We start from the raw sequence: 19,670 nt of genomic DNA on the forward strand, positions 1-19,670 counted from the left end.
TAAACAATCATCTCTGTGGACTGATCCCATCACCCTAGTATTCTACCAATGAACCGAAGCCTTCCACCTATCTTATCTTCAACTGAGAGCACATGATCGTTCCGTTTGATGTCCCAAATTGTAACACCCAGAGATATGTATGTATGAATTAACTGGTACCAGCTGTACTCTTTCATTGGTGACTATATTTTTTTTTATCAAGATCCTACTCAATATTTGTGCAGAATTCTTCAGATAGTACATCATTATAGATAACTGCATCATCCACGAAAATTCTAAAACTATTAAATTGCTGCAAGACGATTAATATATAACAGAACCTGCGAGTCCCAATACACTAACATTGTCCACACCAATTTCTCTGCATTGAAGGTATGCTGAAAGATATCCTCAACGGACTCACCCTATACGACGTACATTTAAATATGTATACGATAAACTGAGTCCTCCCTTCCACATAAATCCTCAGTTAAGCCACAAATTTCGCATCATACGCCATATGATCTTACTTTTGGTAATAAGTGTGGTTATGGTAGTGAGTCAAATGATTTTATCGAAAATCCGAAATTACTGCATTTATCTTACTGTCTAGATTATGGCTTTAAGGATGTCATGTAGGAAATGTCACTATTTTCGGAATCCATACTGATTGGCAATGAGGTCCTTCTATTCAAGGAATCTCATTACATTTGAGCTCAGAATATGTTCAAAAATCCTATTACAAATGGATGGCAAGGATATTATACCGTAGTTTTGTGAATGACTCCTGCTGCCCCTCTACTAGATGGGTGTCTCCTCGGACTTCTCCCAACTACTGGCCACTGTTATTTGTGATAGAGATTTACAATGTATTATTGTGTTATTTGTACGAGGATTTTGGTTAAGAGGGGGCTAACTTAGTCGCAAATTCGGTTTAGGATCTGATAGAGATTCCATCAGGCTCTGGAGCCTTGTTAAATTTCAGCTGTTTCTCAACACTAATGACACAAATTCTACATCTATATCTGTCATCTTCACAAATTGGAGCAATACCCCACAGTACCATCTCTAAACAAACATTTCGGAAAACTGATTCAGAGTTTCTGATTTTGTTTTGCTATTCTTAATTGCTCTCATTACACAGTCTACGAGTGTCTGAACACTAACTTTGGTACCAGCTTTACATGGTACCGGAATCTCCTTGGTTTCGTGAGAGATCCTTCCTATTCTATTACAATAGTCTTAGTAGGAATCAAATTATGAAAAATCCAGGCTGGAATGTGACAATATTACGAAAAGGAAACTTGCAACTCACCATAGAGCGGAAATACTGAGTTGCAATAGGCACAACAAAAAACTCTCAGAATTAAAGCTTTTGGCCAATAAGGCCTTTGTCAACAAGAGACGACAGACATGCATACACGTACACCCCCCCCCCCCACACACACACACATGCACTCACACAAACACGCCCGTGCAAACACAAGAGCAAACGCAACTCACACACACGACTGCAGTCTCAGGCAACTGAAACCACATTGTGACCAGCAGCACAAGTGCATGGTGGGAGTGGCGACTGGGTGTGTGGAGAGGAGGAGCGGCAGGATGGTGGGGTGGTGGGCAGTGAAGTGCTACAGGTTAGACAGAGGGCAGTGCATGGTGGGAGTGGCGACTGGGTGTGGGGAGAGGAGGAGCGGCAGGATGGTAGGGTGGAGGATAGTGAAGTGCTACAGGTTAGACAGAGGGCAGAAGATGGGTGTAGAGGGAGGGGAAGAAGCAGAAAAGTAGAGAAATAAAAAGACTGGGGTGGTGGTGGCATGATGGCTGGGTAATGTTGGAATGGGAACAGGGCACCTTGCTGGATGGGTGAGGGCAGTGACTAACAAAGGAGGACACCAGGCAGGTTGTGGGAACCTTTGTTAGTCACTGTCTTCATTCATTCAACGCCTTCCCTGTTTCCATTCCAGCACTACATAACCATCATTCCACCACGAAAGACAGTGTTTCTTTAATTATGAGAGTCTTTTTGTTGTGCCTATCTGTCACTCAGTAGGCTTAGTAGGTTGGACAGAACTTTCTCTCATCAGCCAAATCCATTTAGCATCTTCCTACATGTAGGTCTACGTTTTGCCTAGCATTCATTGACCAGTTGTCTCTTTTTCTTTAGATGTTTCTTTCAAATGAATGCAGACCGTGGAGTGTCCCTCCTATCATGAACTGCTTTACATACGTACCAAGTGCACAGCTGACCGTTCTTGTAAACCTCAACCACAATTTTTCTACATGTTGTTCTCAAGAGCTAAATATTTCGAGTTTTGTATTCAAATAGGTCACAATTGCTTCTTTATCTTGTTTGCTGAATATATATGTAATCTGCTACTTGTTTTAGTGGCCATTTGCATGTTGTAAATCATGGTCATTGATACTAGTTTCTGTGTGAGCTTCCTCAAAGAGGTATGGTCATTTTGAAACTATCAGGTGCAACATCATGAAGGGGCTCCCAAACAGACTGTTTTAGGTAATCATCAGACAACTCATTTAGAAATGTTTCACCAGATGTCTTGTCTCCCCCACCCCTTACTGAACTGTCATTTAACCAGTAGATTGTTGCCCAATTAACATCTATTTCAACAATGAGAGAGTGACTTGGAAACTTATATAACAGTGCTTTAGGCTTCTGCATAATTTTTGATTGCATCTGGAGTATGTCTAGAAGTTGACAGAGGGACCTGATTCCAAATGAATGCCCACCATGATACTGTGTCTTTCCCAGAAAGCCTCACACGCAATTTATGTTTCTGTTTTTGTTGGTACAATTTGTTTGTGACCTGTGGCAAATGCCATACTATCTCAGTGTATATTTTCGATACAGGTTGCAAGTTTTATCAGTGTCTCACTGCTGTCAATTCCGCGTTTTCACCAGCTTTCTGAACTGGGTATTATGTGAGCTGTACTGGGGCAGCTTCAAACCCTGGCACGTTGATATCAGTGCTTCGGAAGTTACTTGAACTGCAATACTATCGCAAGTATGTGACACTTCTTTGGAACTATTACTGACACTTTCAGGTCCCTATCGTTATCTGGACTGGACGAAGAGTAGTCTAATCTAAAAACCATTGTGTACACTGCACACCCAAACAGCTACCTGAGCAGCAGCCTCTGATGTGTACCACAACCTCACCCATTTAGGGTGTCCATAGAGTACTCAACCCCTTGTTGCAAGTCCATGAATTTTCAGGCTGCTTTGTTACAGAACCTTCGAACTCTGAGTCAGTAGTTCCATTCGATTCAGAACGTGGGATGCACGACCAGTTTTGCACTGCAGCAAATTGTGAGTCTCACTGAAATTAGATGAGGCCAGCTTTGTCAACCTTCTCTGCCATTTGAATGATCCATGTGTGGCCGCAGAGCACAGTCAGCAGCTGGTAGCGCCCTGCTCTCTCAGCGGCTGACTGAATGGCCTCTGTAGCGTGCTGAATAAGGCTCCCAGCCATACACACCTAGTGTTCCCTCACATCGCCTTTTGCATTTCCCTAAGGGATACATTCACTTGCCGTACATTTGAACTTCCTCCTGTTAATAGATCCTATCCTTTTATGTTTGCCCCTTCTCGACACAGCACATACCAGGTTACTCAACAGCTGAAGTCAGTCTCACTGACTCAGTTTCGACTTCAGTGGAAGCCTGAACCTCATATTTGTTGGTTATGGTGATGAGTACCACGTGCTGACTCCTCCCCAGTCCCTGCTTCCGCCGTCCATGCAGCCTAGTACTACCACTAGCAGACCGCTCACAGCCAAGTGCATGGGCGGTGACAGATCATGTACCTCGAGTAGAAGTGGCAGCAGGATATGATAGCGTGAGGTACCTGTGGTATATCGGATACAAGACTGTGGGTAACTCTCCCGAAGCACTCACGCACAGCAGCTTGCAGGCGGCTGATCTTAGCTTATGAGCGTCGGCTAATTCTCCCCACGTTCGAGGACAGTGTTCATAGTAGGGCTGCAGTGTGGCTGGTGTAATGTCTTACAGAATAGTAGACAAGTGTCATTAAATTAAGCCTAGAGATTCATTTTTATACTCTGGACCAGTTAAGCTCCAAGTATGACTAGTTACCGTTAATATCTGAAGCAGTCTGTACTCAAATCGATGTTTCCTTTACAGCCTCAGTATCACCTTCTATAAATGCTACAAATCTCCTGAATTTTTTTAGAGGCTGTAGTCGAAAACAAAATCAAGATAAGAATTACTTTGCGGTGAATGCAGACAATGGAACACGACATGCAACTTACAACAAGTGCTACAAAAACACTGATTTTCTACGACATAAGTAATTCTCATCACTGGTAACTTATTAAAATTCTCAAAAATTTATATTAATTCACGTTGATATACAATGAATGATGGGATAAACGAATGAGATTGCTACTCCGTAATTTTTATGGAGGATAAAGGCTGCTCGTAACGGATTCTACAGCACAAAATTCGTTTTTCGTGGAACACAGCGTACGAAAATACGGAATATAGTGCGACACAAACACGGATTTTGATACAGTTAACACGAATAACTTGTTTAAAATTGATATGAAGTGTTAAGACGTGACTTTTAGAGGTGAATTTATCTGACACATCTGGTTTTACTCGGACACGAAGGAAATAGCGAAAGTTGGCTTGTATACGAAATTATGAGTAAGTAGCCAAGGCAACTGCCAGATTCTCCATTTTGCTGGTTTCGTGTCACATTTGGCACTTGCGTGTCAAAAATGAGCTCTGCAACATCAGTACGTCTCTAAAAAAAAAAAAGTACAGTGTGCAGCATAATGCAACTAAAGGCGCGTTGGTAACCCTCTTTGAAAATTTTACTATTACTTTCCGTAGACAGATTGCTTTTATCACTGTAAGGGTCTATGGAAGATACTACGTGATTTTTTTCTACGATGTACAAACACTAGGGGTTGATCAGTGAGATGATAAGGAACAAAAATATTCTAATGATGTCCAGAAACGCACGGTTCCCATGACAGAGACCATTTATTCAATCATACTTTGTTACAGAAGCTGCAGTGCAATACCACGCAGCCATACTTATAGAATGCATTTTTTCTTCCTAGAGGGTCGTACTGTTTCTGGCACGTCATGACCTAACATGCAGGAAATCATGAAGGACGTACCCGAAATGAAGAGACACTAGACATGGTAAAAAATGTGATTAAAACTGTCAGTACCAGGCAATGGACCGGCCTGTACGGGGTAAGCCAGACGACCGTGTGGGACATTCTCCATGACGATTGTTACTACCCTTATCAGTTAGAGCGTGTGAAGGGGTTACTAGCGACAGACATTCCACATCGGCAGCAGTTTTGTCGTCGGTTGCTTCACCAAGCAACCATGATTCCAGGATTTGTGTCATCCATCCTATTCACCGGTGAGGCCAGCCTTACGTGGAGTGGCATCTTCAGCTTTCATAACAGTCATCTGTGGGATGGTATACAGAACCCCTGTGGTACGATGACAGCGAATCATCAGCATCGGTGTAGCCGGAATGGGTGGGCTGGGATAATTTCCGACCGTATTTTGGAACTAGTCTTCCTTCCACGTCACCTAACAGAGGGGAACTATCGGCGTTTCTTACGGGCGTCTTGCTGTAAGAAGTGCCACTGACGATTCTAGTGGTTATGTTATGATGGTGCTCCAGCCCAATTCGCCATTAACGTCCGGACGCATATCAAACGTGTCTTCTCTGGATTGACCGAGAGGCGCCAGCTGCATGGCCTGCATCTCAATCCGTGCGATTTCTGGTTATGGGGCCACTACAGAAGTACCGTGTACGCAGAGGACATTGCAGATGTGGAGACACTGGAGCAGCGTATTCATCCTGCCTATGACGCTGTTCTTATGCAGCCTGGCCGATTTGAATGTGAGAGACGGAGCACGCTTCTGCGCGTATACACGCATGCGTTGAGGCACACGGAAACCATTTTCATTACATACTGTAACTGTCTTTGTGTGGTACAGTGAGTATTAGGCCGCAGTCTTTGTAACAGTGTATGAATAATTTGTGTCTGGTGTGGAAACCATGCGTTTCCAAACGTAAATTCATTAGACCTTTTTGTTCCGTATCCTCTCATCGATCAATCCCTAGAGTCTGTATACGGTGGTAAAAACCATCCTCTATACGCAACGTGATGACTAAATGGCATTCGAACTGGAGCTTTCTAGAACACCGAAAGCGATGATACACTGATACCCAATGATGTTGCGAAGTCCGCTCACAGTATACTTATGTCTGCAATGTGACCCAAAGCAGATATCCAAACAAGTTCACTCCGGCGTATACCACGGGTGTTATGCTACTGGCAAAGCAGTAGCGTGGGACGTACGTATTGCCTGTCATTCAGGAGCGTTGAACGGTACTGAATAAAAGTTTGTGTGACCTTTGGACGAGACAGCATTCTGAACAAATGAGATATCACATTATTAAGATTAAGTTAGTGCACAATTATTTTACATCATCTATCGCTGTTTTAAAAATAAAATCTCTATATATTCAAGTAGCAATCTACTGTGTTTGAATACGACCGCCGCCCCACGGCGCCGGCGTGGACGTCTCAGACCACCAGATAAGACTGCCGTGATTAAATAAAATAGCACCAAATGAACCTCGTGGACCATGAGGTGTTTTTAGTAGTAACGGATGAAACACTTACCTGAGTTGTCGGTTGTTAAAGTATGCAAGGTGACTCCGGTATAGGATTCTGAAAAAGAAATTCGCAAAAATCTCAGTAAAAAAATTAAACTTATTGTTCATTATTTCACAATAAATTGTTATCCATTATCATACTCATACTCTTATGAATCGAACAAAGTAAAATTTTTACCTGTAACAGGAACTTGGTGACAGTAGCCAGTAAATATGACCAGCGTCACAAAAATGCGGATGAACCAACTAAAGCTTCTGCGGAACATGGTGGAAGGACGAAGGTGTCGAGCCAAGTAAGAAACTTTTCTCTCAAAATAACTTCGTCAAACTTGCAGTCTGCTGAACAACCTGAAATTTTACGAAAAAGTGAAACCACAAAACACATTTTTTGCCATTACCTGTATATTAAATAAAGTAGCGCAAATGAATTTGGATCACACCATTTTACAAGGTGGATGCCACTCCGTTGTTCCGAATATACAGTGTGATTCATGAAGAGATGCAAATATTTTAATATGTTATTCTACAAGTAAAACTAAAGAAAAACGAATAAACATAGATCCGCAAATGCTTAGTTACCAAGTTACGGCTAATAAAAGATTTTGCCTGAACTTTAATAACTTTGCTAATATGAAGCCATCGCAAAACTGAACGAGGTTACAGTAAACCACGATTTCCATTTATTTTGTGGTTATTGGTCTGGTGAATGTAATAAATCATGCCCCACATGTGTATCTGCAGTAGTTTTCCAGAAGCAAATAAGTAGTTTCGTAAACTTTTAATTTATTACTTGCCCCCATTTTGTTTTTTTAAATTCCAGACAACTGCCCAAAGTTTTCAACAGAAGTTGCAGAGAAATTAATTTTGGAAAAAATGATGGTAATAACGTTAACTGAATCTGTATGAACGTGTCAGATTATCTGCTTTTTTTTTAGTGTCATAGCACACGTGAATTCATCTTAAACTAGAAAAAACAAAGCTCAGTGTTAAGGGAATTGTACAGTGTACATACAGTTTCATAATACATTCACAATAAATGTTCAAAAATGTCTCCACTGAATTCAATGCATTTAGCTGCACTTGTATGAACAGATTTCGTTGCTCGTTTCAGCTTCACAGGGTCGTTCTTAATTTCGTCTGTTGCACTCACAACGCGAGCAAGCAAAGCCTCACGTCTATTGACTCTGTCCTCATAAACTGTGTCTTCACTCATCCCCATACACAAAAATGCATTGGTGTTAAATCCGTCGATCTGAGTGGCCACAGACGTGTAGCACTTTGACCGATCTATATCTGGGGAAAATGTTCTTTTAAATGTATAGTGACGGGTTGGTGGAATGTGGAGGCGCGCGGTCATGTTGGAAATGCATTTGCAGTCCCGTAGAAGTGGAAGATCTTCGAGCAAGCGGGGCATTTCTCCTTGAAGGAATTGTAAGTACTTCTCGCCAGATTGACGTCCTGGGAAAATGTTTTATTAGATTCACCACATCAATAACAACAAAATGAATGGAAACAGTGCTTTATTTTAAACTTGTACAGTTTCGCGATGGCTTCATATTAGCTAAGGAGCTAAATTTCAAGCAAAATCTTTCGTTAGCCGTAACTCCGTAACTAATCTTTTGCGTAACTCCGTTTATATGAACTTTTTTCTTTAGTTTTATTTGTAGAATAACATATTAAAATACTTGCATATCGTCGTAAATCAACCTGTATACTGGCTGATCAGATGAACTGTTCACGTCAAAAACTTTTGAGAGCATTCAAGAGATCGTTATGATGTTTGCACCTGATTAAATGAGAGAGACTGCTGTATGAGCCACGCATAGTCCGTTGTCATACTCATATTCTTTGCAGGAGACGGGGATCAACTTCTCTTTTTCAAATGAAACTACAGTACACTACTGGCCATTAAAATTGCTACACCATGAAGAAATGCAAATGATAAACGGGTATTCATTGGACAAATGTATTACACAAGAACTGACATGTGATTACATTTTTACGCAATATTGGTGCATACATCCTGGGAAATCAGTACCCAGAACAACCACCTCTGGCAGTAATAACGGCCTTGATACGGCTGGGCATTGAGTCAAACAGAGCTTGGATGGCGTGTACAGGTACAGCTGCCCATGCAGCTTCAACACGATACCACAGTTCATCAAGAGTAGTGACTGGCGTATTGTGACTAGCCAGTTGATCGGCCACCATTGACCAGACGTTTCCACTTGGTGAGAGATCTGGAGAATCTGCTGGCCAGGGCAGCAGTCGAACATTTTCTGTATCCAGAAAGGCCCGTACATTACCTCCAACATGCGGTCGTTCATTATCCTGCTGAAGTGTAGTGCTTCGCAGGGATCGAATGAAGGGTAGAGCCACGGGTCGTAACACACCTGAAATGTAACGTCCACTGTTCAAAGTGCCGTCAGTGCGAACAAGAGGTGACCAAGACGTGTAACCAATTGCACCTCATACCATCACGCCGGGTGATACGCCAGTATGGCGATGACGAATACACTTTTCCAATGTGCGTTCACCGCGATGCCGCCAAACACGGATGAGACCATCATGATGCTGTAAACAGACCCGGATTCGTCAGAAAAAATGACTTTTTGCCATTCGTGCAGCCAGGTTCGTCGTTGAGTACAACATCGCAGGCGCTCCTGTCTGTGATGCAGCGCCAAGGGTAACCGCAGCCATGGTTTCCGAGCTAAGAGCCCAGGGCTGCTGCAAACGTCGTCGAACTGTTCGTGCAGATAGTTGTTGTCTTGCAAAAGTAACCATCTGTCGACTCAGGGGTCGGGACAGGGCTGCACGATCCGTTACAGCCATGCGGATAAGATGCCTGTCATCTCGACTGCTAGTGATACGAGGCCGTTTGGATCCAGCACGGCGTTCCGTATTACCCTCCTGAACCCACCGATTCCATATTCTGCTAGCAGTCATTGGATCTCGACCAACGCGAACAGCAATGTCGCGATACGATAAACCTCAATCGCGATATGCTACAATCCGGCCTTTATCAAAGTCGGAAACGTGATGCTAAGCATTTCTCCTCCTTACACGAGGCACCACAACAACGTTTCACCAGGCAACGCCGGTCAACTGCTGTTTGTGTATGAGAAATCGGTTGGAAACTTTCCTCATGTCAGCACGTTGTAGGTGTCGCCATCGGCGCCAACTTTGTGTGAATGCTCTGAAAAGCTAATGAATTGCAGATCACAGCATCCTCTTCCTGTCGGATAAATTTCGCGTCTGTGGCTCGTCATCTTCGTTGTGTAGCAACTTTAATGGGCAGTAGTGTATATGTCAACACGTGGTGATCTACTGTGCAGAGGGGGAGGAGGATGGGGGGATTTGGGGGTTTGTTGTGAGGGAGGAGACCGGACGGCGAGGCCATTGGTATCATCGAATTATGGAAGGAGGGGGAAGGAAGTCGGCCGTGTCCTTTCAAAAGAGCCATCCCGGCATTTGCCTGGAGTGATTTACGGAAATCACGGAAAACCTAAATCAGGATGGGCGGACGCGGGGTTGAAGCGTCGTCCTCCTGAATGCGACTCCGGTATGCTGAACACTGCGCCACCTCGCTCGGTCGAGGATGTGGGCGTGTCTCGCCTACAGCAGTGGCGTCAGCCGCCTACACGAGCCTTGGGCGGGTAAGACCACGCCAGCGGGTACTTCCGAGTGTGGTGCCGAGGGAAACTGCTCTCTAACAAACGAATTCTGTGTGAGAAAGTATAATCCCATTTCAAAAACATCATAACTCTTATGCTATTTAAGATATGTGCGTGAACAACACACTGAAGGAAAGAGCAAACTCTCGAGCTTTACATGGTTCCCGCTTGTTTGCAGGAGTGGGCGCCCACCTCAGTTGTAGTGAAAATTGTGTCTGGACAACCGAAAGCGTTTCGTGTTTTACGTTTTGCGCAGTGCGGTTCAGTAATAACCGTTGAACGTGACTTTCGTACTAGGTATGGTGTGGATCCTCCTACAGCACAAAGCATTAGACGGTGGCATGAACAATCCGTAGAAACAGGTTCTTTGTGTAAAGGCAAATCGCCGAGCCATCCCCGAGTGTCTGACACAGACATCGAACGCATTCGCCACAGTTTCACAAGGAGTCGTCAGAAATTCGTTCGCCGTGCAGCTCGACAGTTCAACATGCCCCCGATGTCCATCTGGCGTGTGTTGCTTCGACGTTTACACACGAAACAATACAAAACAAGCTTTTAGTAAAGGTGACAAACATAAACGTTTGGAGTTCTGTAATTTCGTTCTTGGCAAGTGGGAGGATGTCAGTTTTCTTCCACGCTTAGTGTTTAGTGACTAGGCAAGGTTCCATTTCAAAGGAAAGATGAACCGCCATAATGGGAGAATACGGAGTACGGGAACACCACATGAAGTTACACAAAATGAGAGGGACTCTCCAAAATTGGATGTGTTTTGTGCACTTTCACGGTAAAAGGTGTACGGCCCATTTTTTCCTTTTCCTTTTGTTTTGCCGAGATCACTGTTACAGGAAGTACGTATCTCGATATGCTTGAGAACGTTTCCATCCCACAATTGGAGACTGATTCGAACGATTCCATTTACCAACAGGCTGGGGCATCGCCACACTGGCATCTGGAAGTGTGGGAATTTTTAAATCAAAGTATTATTCAACGATGGATCGGTCACATTGGACCAAATGTTTCAGCCTTACATAACTGGCTTCCAAGGTCACCAGACCTGACTCTATGTGATTATTTCTTGAGAGGGTCTATGAAAGACTCTGTTAATGTGCCTCCATTACCAGCAACAGTGAATGAACTGAGAAATTTCGTAACAGCAGCTGCGGAAGCTGTAACTCGAGACATGCTCGCTGTAGTATGGGAACAATCTGAATACGGCATTGACATTTGCCGTACGTCTCAAGGCCGGCATATTGAAGAACTATGAGAAGGTATGAAAAAAACTTTGAATTTCCCGTTCATAAGAAAACAAAATCAATTGTATTTGTTTATTAGTTTCAGAAGTATAGGTGTGACGTATAGGATGATTATTTTTTATGCTGCCTGTATAGTGTCGGCAACTGACGGTGGCTCGAAACGCGACATTCTCCTAAACACCATATCATGAAACCGAGGATATGAGACAGATATTCGTGAAGAAATAACCTCACCGCTACATGGATCACAATTTGTCGATATTTATTACAAAATTTAGGAATGCTTTTGATTGCGAATATTGTGATAGGCCTTTCATAATTAATAACTAGCTCGCTCTTCGAGGTGTCGTACCATATAGGGTGTCAAATCAAAGCTAAAGACGGTCATAAACACTAAAAAAAGTCTGATTTCATTTATGTAACTTGCTCTGTCTTCTAGCAGCACGATTGTGTAAATGTGACAATATTCTGAATTAGCCACAGTTGAACGAAATAAGATGGTAACTTAAGTTACTCAGTTGCATAGGTAATCATAATCGATGATGAATACCATAGTTAATGTTGAATACCATTTCATACTAGGTTTACTCATAAATGCAAATCGGCGTTAGTAAACTGTGCACTTCGAGTTTTAAAGAAGAAATGAACAGATGGCAGATTAACACTCCTTTTAAATTAGTCGCACATTAATCGTATATATTTAAGTAGCACAATTCTTGAGAGTACTGAACAACGTACCTAAATATGATTTACATTTTTATTAATATGTTAGGTAATACCACACAGCTGATGTTTTGAATGGCAACAAAATGATTGTGATAACTTTGAGGTTATTTTGAATTTAATGATTTGGAATTTAATGTAAAGTACGTGTGAGGGACAGCCTTAAATATGAATATTACTCAGTGTTAAACGTCGAGTCAGTGTTGGGCGATGCCGCAGAGAATGTGGAAGGGCGTGGATCACTGCGCGTGTTCTCTTTGCGTCTTTCGGTTCATTCGGTACTTGGTGCTTCGTCGTTCGAGTTTCGGCAGCTTTCCGTCTCGGAGTGTCGTTCCGGTGATCTCACGAGAGGTAAACCTGTAGACAGATCTGGTCGGCGAGTTAACGCAAACTCTTCCTGGCTGCAGAGCGCTGGACTTCCCTTAATTTACTGAGCTCTGCCCCACACTTTTACTTCGTGCAGGATTTGAAATACTATAAATAAAGTTTCGATTATTTATTTTGGAGAACTTGTTGTAACTTTAGCATCGTACTAGTGAGAATCAAGGCAGAAATGAAATTACAGGGTGAATATTATTGAAGTGAATGAAGTAAAATCGCCATAACGTGTCAACGGTTTGCGTTAGGACGTTAAAACTACGCTGTTAGCCATGGGGCATGATGGGAATTAATACCCGCATGCGTTTGGTTTGCTTTGGTGACAAAGCCTGAGCCTTGATTGTCTGCCATAGAGTCCGGATATGAACACACGGACTCCTCATTGTGCGGCTATATTAAAGATAGGGTGTACAGCAGTAACCCCAAGACCACTGCTTAACGGAAAACAACCATTCAGGAGGTCATCGACAGCATCGAAGTTCCGAAAATTCAGCGGACCGTGCAGTATTTCGCTATTCGTGGGCACCACATCACCGCCAATGATGGCAGACATAACGAACGTCTCATAACCTAAAGTCGAATATCTGTAGTGACATTTACGTGTTAAGTAAAGGGAGTGCACGCCCGACAGTTGGTGACTAATTTGCGATTTTCCTCATACAGTTGAATAATTGTCACAGTGTAGATTACTTTGCTATAGCTGATGTTATTAGCGGCATGTGAGCAGTGAACCATGTTTTGCATCGTGTTTAGTAAAGAATCAAAATTTGTTGAGATGTTTGCACATAGTTTTGATAATTACTGCTTTGAGAAAAAGGAAATCTGCAAGCATTTGTTCTGCGTTTACCCTGTACTTCTACTCTTTATTTATGATTGTTTGTTAATGACTTTGCTTTGAATCCACAGTGAAGTGAGATCAACATTCACAGATATTTCAGTAATATCAATAAATATTTATGAATGTTGACCTACAATCGGATTGTGTTGTTCAACTTCATTAGCCCTACGGTTTTGATTGTTCAGTCCATTTCTCAATACTCCGCTAAATAGCCTATAAATTGCTTGAGAAGTGAATCATTTCTTATCTGCGTACCGGCGCATTAAAACGCTGGTGTGCGACTAACCTCTGTGACACATAAAGGAGAGTCAGCCCGTAGTGCGGGTCTGATATTCCGGCCTTGCGACGTCCAGACACCGCTGCCAGAACACATGGAGGAGACTCATTTGCAAATAAAATCTACAGTTTAGGATTTATGTCTTTTGAACATCGTGCCGAAGCTTTGTTGTACGTAAATTCGCGAATTCTTTTGGAAGTACAGAACTTATTAACTGGAAAAATAAATTATTCTATTCTACTTCTTTCGAAATATTGTAGACAAAAGACAATAAGCTTTATAATTCAACAAATTTGAAAGTTAAATCAGTGGAAGTATTGATGCCATATGTCTCGACACTATGTGACGCAATGGTATCGAACCGGGGGTTGACAGACAGCGGACATACTAAACTTCATTTCCAAAATTGTTTCGCTCGGGAAGATCTTACTATGGTGCCTCATTTAATTCATCAAGCGAACGTCTGAATAACAGATATCGAAACAAATATCCATTGGAAAGAAAAACAACTGAAATTATTCTGCAGAGGAATAGGCACTGGATCTGACAGAACATCAATCTACACTCCTGGAAATTAAAATAAGAACACCGTGAATTCATTGTCCCAGGAAGGGGAAACTTTATTGACACATTCCTGGGGTCAGATACATCACATGATCACACTGACAGAACCACAGACACAGGCAACAGAGCATGCACAATGTCGGCACTAGTACAGTGTATATCCACCTTTCGCAGCAATGCAGGCTGCTATTCTCCCATGGAGACGATCGTAGAGATGCTGGATGTAGTCCTGTGGAACGGCTTGCCATGCCATTTCCACCTGGCGCCTCAGTTGGATCAGCGTTCGTGCTGGACGTGCAGACCGCGTGAGACGACGCTTCATCCAGTCCCAAACATGCTCATTGGGGGACAGATCCAGAGATCTTGCTGGCCAGGGTAGTTGACGTGCACCTTCTAGAGCACGTTGGGTGGCACGGGATACATGCGGACGTGCATTGTCCTGTTGGAACAGCAAGTTCCCTTGCCGGTCTAGGAATGGTAGAACCATGGGTTCGATGACGGTTTGGATGTACCGTACACTATTCAGTGTCCCCTCGACGATCACCAGTGGTGTATGGCCAGTGTAGGAGATCGCTCCCCACACCATGATGCCGGGTGTTGGCCCTGTGTGCCTCGGTCGTATGCAGTCCTGATTGTGGCGCTCACCTGCACGGCGCCAAACACGCATACGACCATCATTGGCACCAAGGCAGAAGCGACTCTCATCGCTGAAGACGACACGTCTCCATTCGTCCCTCCATTCACGCCTGTCGCGACACCACTGGAGGCGGGCTGCACGATGTTGGGGCGTGAGCGGAAGACGGCCTAACGGTGTGCGGGACCGTAGCCCAGCTTCATGGAGACGGTTGCGAATGGTCCTCGCCGATACCCCAGGAGCAACAGTGTCCCTAATTTGCTGGGAAGTGGCGGTGCGGTCCCCTACGGCACTGCGTAGGATCCTACGGTCTTGGCGTGCATCCGTGCGTCGCTGCGGTCCGGTCCCAGGTCGACGGGCACTTGCACCTTCCGCCGACCACTGGCGACAACATCGATGTACTGTGGAGACCTCGCGCCCCACGTGTTGAGCAATTCGGCGGTACGTCCACCCGGCCTCCCGCATGCCCACTATACGCCCTCGCTCAAAGTTCGTCAACTGCACATACGGTTCACGTCCACGCTGTCGCGGCATGCTACCAGTGTTAAAGACTGCGATGGAGCTCCGTATGCCACGGCAAACTGGCTGACACTGACGGCGGCGGTGCACAAATGCTGCGCAGCTAGCGCCATTCGACGGCCAACACCGCGGTTCCTGGTGTGTCCGCTGTGCAGTGCGTGTGATCATTGCTTGTACAGTCCTCTCGCAGTGTCCGGAGCAAGTATGGTGGGTCTGACACACCGGTGTCAATGTGTTCTTTTTTCCATTTCCAGGAGTGTATTTGCAGTATGCGAAAGAATTTTCTCCTCTTCCAGCAGCAATATACCGTACGTCATTTGAGGACCAAAGCTTTCCTAGATTTGGAATTCTCTCTTTACAATTTCTCATTGTATTAGAAATAAAAAAAGGTAATGGAACGTTATCTACAACTTGTACAGAAATAGGACTGCAGTTATAAGGACATGAGACGGTAGCTTTGAAGCATATAGCGTACATAATTGAATGTACACGTTGATCGTATTGTGGAGAAACCAAGGGCAAATTGAGAAAGGAAATAAAAAACTAAGGGAGAAGAAATGTAAAATTTAAGGTTATCTGATGAAACTGTAATTATGTCACAGACTGTAAATTATTTGAAAGATCAGTTGAACATAACGGATACAGTCTTGAAAATAGGGTGTAAAATGTGCGTCAATAAAAGTGTGTCAGTAGTTCTGAAATGCCGTCGAATTAAATGAAGTGTTGACTAGAGAATTAGGTTAGGAAATGAGTCACTAAAAGCAGTTGTAAAACTTTGTTCTACGGACTGGCCAATAGCTGTTGATTCCCAGTGTAGATGGGATATAAAATGCGGACTGGAGCATCACGAAAGGAATTACTGAAAAGGAGGAATCTATTAAGATCTGATGGCATTTAAGTGCCAGTTAGTGGCATCTGTTACGAGTGCAGCCGTGATTTGAAGTGAGACGTGAAGGATGAATAGTTCAGACAAGGAGATAATGGTACATTTTGAAATGTGGTGCAACAGGAGGACGTTGAAGATTAGATAGGTAGAGTGAATAAGAAATAAACATGCAATAAACACAAAATAAAATAGAAAAATTTTATCTTGAGTGTAATCGTTCAACTGTACAATATTTTCTGTCACTGAGCATTTGTGTAGAGTCACAGATATAGAACACGCAGTATTTTCGTTGGATGAAAGGATAGACTCTTATTGTATGACTACTTCAAATGGCAGAGGGTCATGTATTTATTTCAGAAAAAGATCAGAGTTCGAAGCAAGACATGACCTTAGCACGGTAAGTGCAGAAAAACTCTCTGTTGCATCGGCTATTTAATGGACAGGAACACAAAACGCCAAGAAATTAATCAAAATGTGTTTGTCTCGATCTCCTGGTGATAGTGTGGACTTTTTTCTCATTAAATTAACAGATATACTACCAAAGATCTCAAGACAAAAGTCTACACATTGTTGTGTAAAGACATAAACATAAACACAGGTACCATAAATGAAATTGGTAGCATCCTCATAAATATCCTTCAGAGTTTTTGGATGTCCCAGTTGGTCAATAGTACAACAATGGTTACTACAACAACGGCATCAGTGATTCACCATGTGGCCAAAAGTATGGACAGAGAAAAGTGTGATATAGCTGTACAAGATCTTGGATTCTCAGAGCGTTTCTGTCAAATAACAGTAAAATCGGGTATGGAAAATTACCTAAACTACAAACTTCTGAAATATATTATCAGAAATCACAATACAAGATTTTCCAAAAGAACCAGCAAACCAAACGTGGGATTAATTGTAATGAGAAACGAATCTAAATGTAAAATCGTCTATATTCTCAACATTATTTAAATTGAATTTCCAAAAGACCTTTTGAAAAGCACCCAAATCACTAAAAATGTTTCACAAAAATAAATGGATAACAGCAGTTGTTAAGAAGTCCTTCCAAGTCCTTCTGTGCCTCAGTTACATTAAAAACAGTCATAATGAGCCAGAATTATTAAATCTTTATCGAAGGTGCCGAAAGATTTACAAAACGTTGCTAACTGCGGCAAAAAGTCATAAGTACACTTTTGTTGCTACAACAACAGAGCAAGAAGCTAGTAAAACTATGCAAAACTAAAATATAAAAGGTCTAAAGGATTAGATGAAGTAACAATGTGTGTACTGAAACACTGCATGGAGAGTATACAACCTCCCTTAATAAACACGACAGATGAAATCTTGACATCAGGGAAATTTCCAGAATTTTTAAAACAGGCAAGAGTTGCATCGCTGCTAAAGAGAGGTAAGAAGACAGTATAGAAAATTAGTGGCCCATTACGCTGTTATGACCATTCTGGAAAATATAAACATTTATGAAAGACAGATTAATGAGTTACTTGAATAAATACAATATTTTAAGTGAATAATTGTTTGCTTTTCGAAATAGTAGGAGTATAGAATTAGCCATAGTGCAATTCATAACTTGACTGCTCTTGACAAAGACGAGTGAGTGACACATAGTTTTTAGATGATTCGAATGCTTTTGATACTGTAAACGATAACATTCTACGAAATAAGTTAGAAACATTAGTGATAAGAGCAGTACATAACGACTGGTTCTGATCATACCTAGCACACAGGGTACAAATTGTACATATAACACATACCTCAAATAAGTCTAATGTCTTGGTAAAGCATTTATCAGAGTCAATACATATTAATACAGAAGTGAAGGAGGGTAGCATGTTGGGAATAATACTCTTCTAGATATACATCTCAGGCTTTTCCACTTGTGACAGTCATGGATAAATAATATCTTTCCTGATGACAGCAATATTGTAGTTTCTGAGAAAACTAGGGAACTCCTTGTAGAGGGAGAAAACAAGGCCCTTAAAAAGTTATACAATCGGATAATATGCAATAAAGTGACACTGAACATAAAGAGAACGAATGGCATGAATACCAGGTTTAAGAGTGAAAGTGATCCTATTCAGTTAAATGTAGATGGCACCTCTATAGGCAATATAACAAATGGAAAACTTCTAGGGATAAATACTGATTCTCAGTTGAAAAGCCAAAGGTACTTGCGAGGTAACGTATTCAGCATGCTATGACCTTAGAGACCCACCGGCATTGTACACTGAAGCACCGAAGAAATTGGTATAGGCATGCGTATTCAAATACAGAGATGCTTAAACAGGCAGTATATAGAGCTGTGGTCGTCAACGCCTACATAAGACAACAAATGTCTGACGCAGTTGTTACATCGGTTACTAATGCTTCAATGGCACTTCGTCAAGATTCAAGTGAGTTTGAACGTGGTGTTACAGTTGGCGCACGAGGGATGGGACTAAGCATTTACGAGGTAGCGATCAAGTGAGGATTTTCCAGTAGGACAATTTCACGAGCCTACCATGAATACCGGGAGACCAGTAAAACATAAAATCTCTGACATCACTACGGCCGGAATAAGATCATGAAAGATAGGACCAATGATGACTGAATAGAATCGTTCATCTTGACAGAAGTGCAACTCTTCCGCAAGTTGCTGCAGATTTCAATGCTGGGTCATCAACAAGTGTCAGTGAGCGAACCATTCAACGAAACGTGATTGATATGGGCTTTCGGAGCCGAAGGTCCGCTTCTGTACCCTTGATGATTGCACAACACAAAGCTTTACGACTCGCCGGGACCTCACAACACCGAAATTGTATTACCGACGACTGGAAACTTGTAGCCTGGTCGGGTGGGTCTCGTTTTAAATTGTATCGAGCGGACGGACGAGTACGAGTATGGAGACAAGCTCATGAATCCATGGACGCCGCATTCCAGCAGGGGACTGTTATAGCCCGTGCAGGCTCTGTAATAGTGTGGGGCATGTGCTGTTGGAGTGATATGGAACCCCGCATATATCTACATCCGACACTAACAGGTGGCATGTGCGTAAGAATCCTGTCTGCTCATCTTCACCGATTGATGTCCGTTGTGCATTCCTATGGGCTTCGGCTGTTCCAGCAGGACAATTCCAGATATGAACATCATTGGGCATATCTGGGATGCCTTGCAACGCGCTGTTCAGAAGAGATCACCACCCTCCAGTACTCTTACGGATTTAAGGAAAGCCCTCCAGGATTCGTGGTGTCAATCCTCTC

At 42.7% G+C, this 19,670-nt stretch overlaps 1 protein-coding gene across 1 annotated transcript in view; it reads right to left on the bottom strand.

The window, feature by feature from the left end:
* The window catches only part of LOC124554181 (ankyrin-3-like), a 116,479-nt gene that overhangs the window by 70,706 nt on the left and 26,103 nt on the right, over positions 1–19,670 (bottom strand). The window contains exons 2-3 of the mRNA XM_047128251.1: positions 6,858–7,027; positions 6,687–6,734 (exon numbers count right to left, since the gene is read on the bottom strand). Coding sequence (XP_046984207.1) covers positions 6,687–6,734; positions 6,858–6,945 — 136 coding nt within the window. The 5' untranslated portion in view covers positions 6,946–7,027. The remainder of the gene's footprint in view (positions 1–6,686; positions 6,735–6,857; positions 7,028–19,670) is intronic.

The sequence above is a fragment of the Schistocerca americana genome, chromosome 11 (assembly GCF_021461395.2).
Source record: "Schistocerca americana isolate TAMUIC-IGC-003095 chromosome 11, iqSchAmer2.1, whole genome shotgun sequence".
NCBI classification, from domain to species: domain Eukaryota; kingdom Metazoa; phylum Arthropoda; class Insecta; order Orthoptera; family Acrididae; genus Schistocerca; species Schistocerca americana.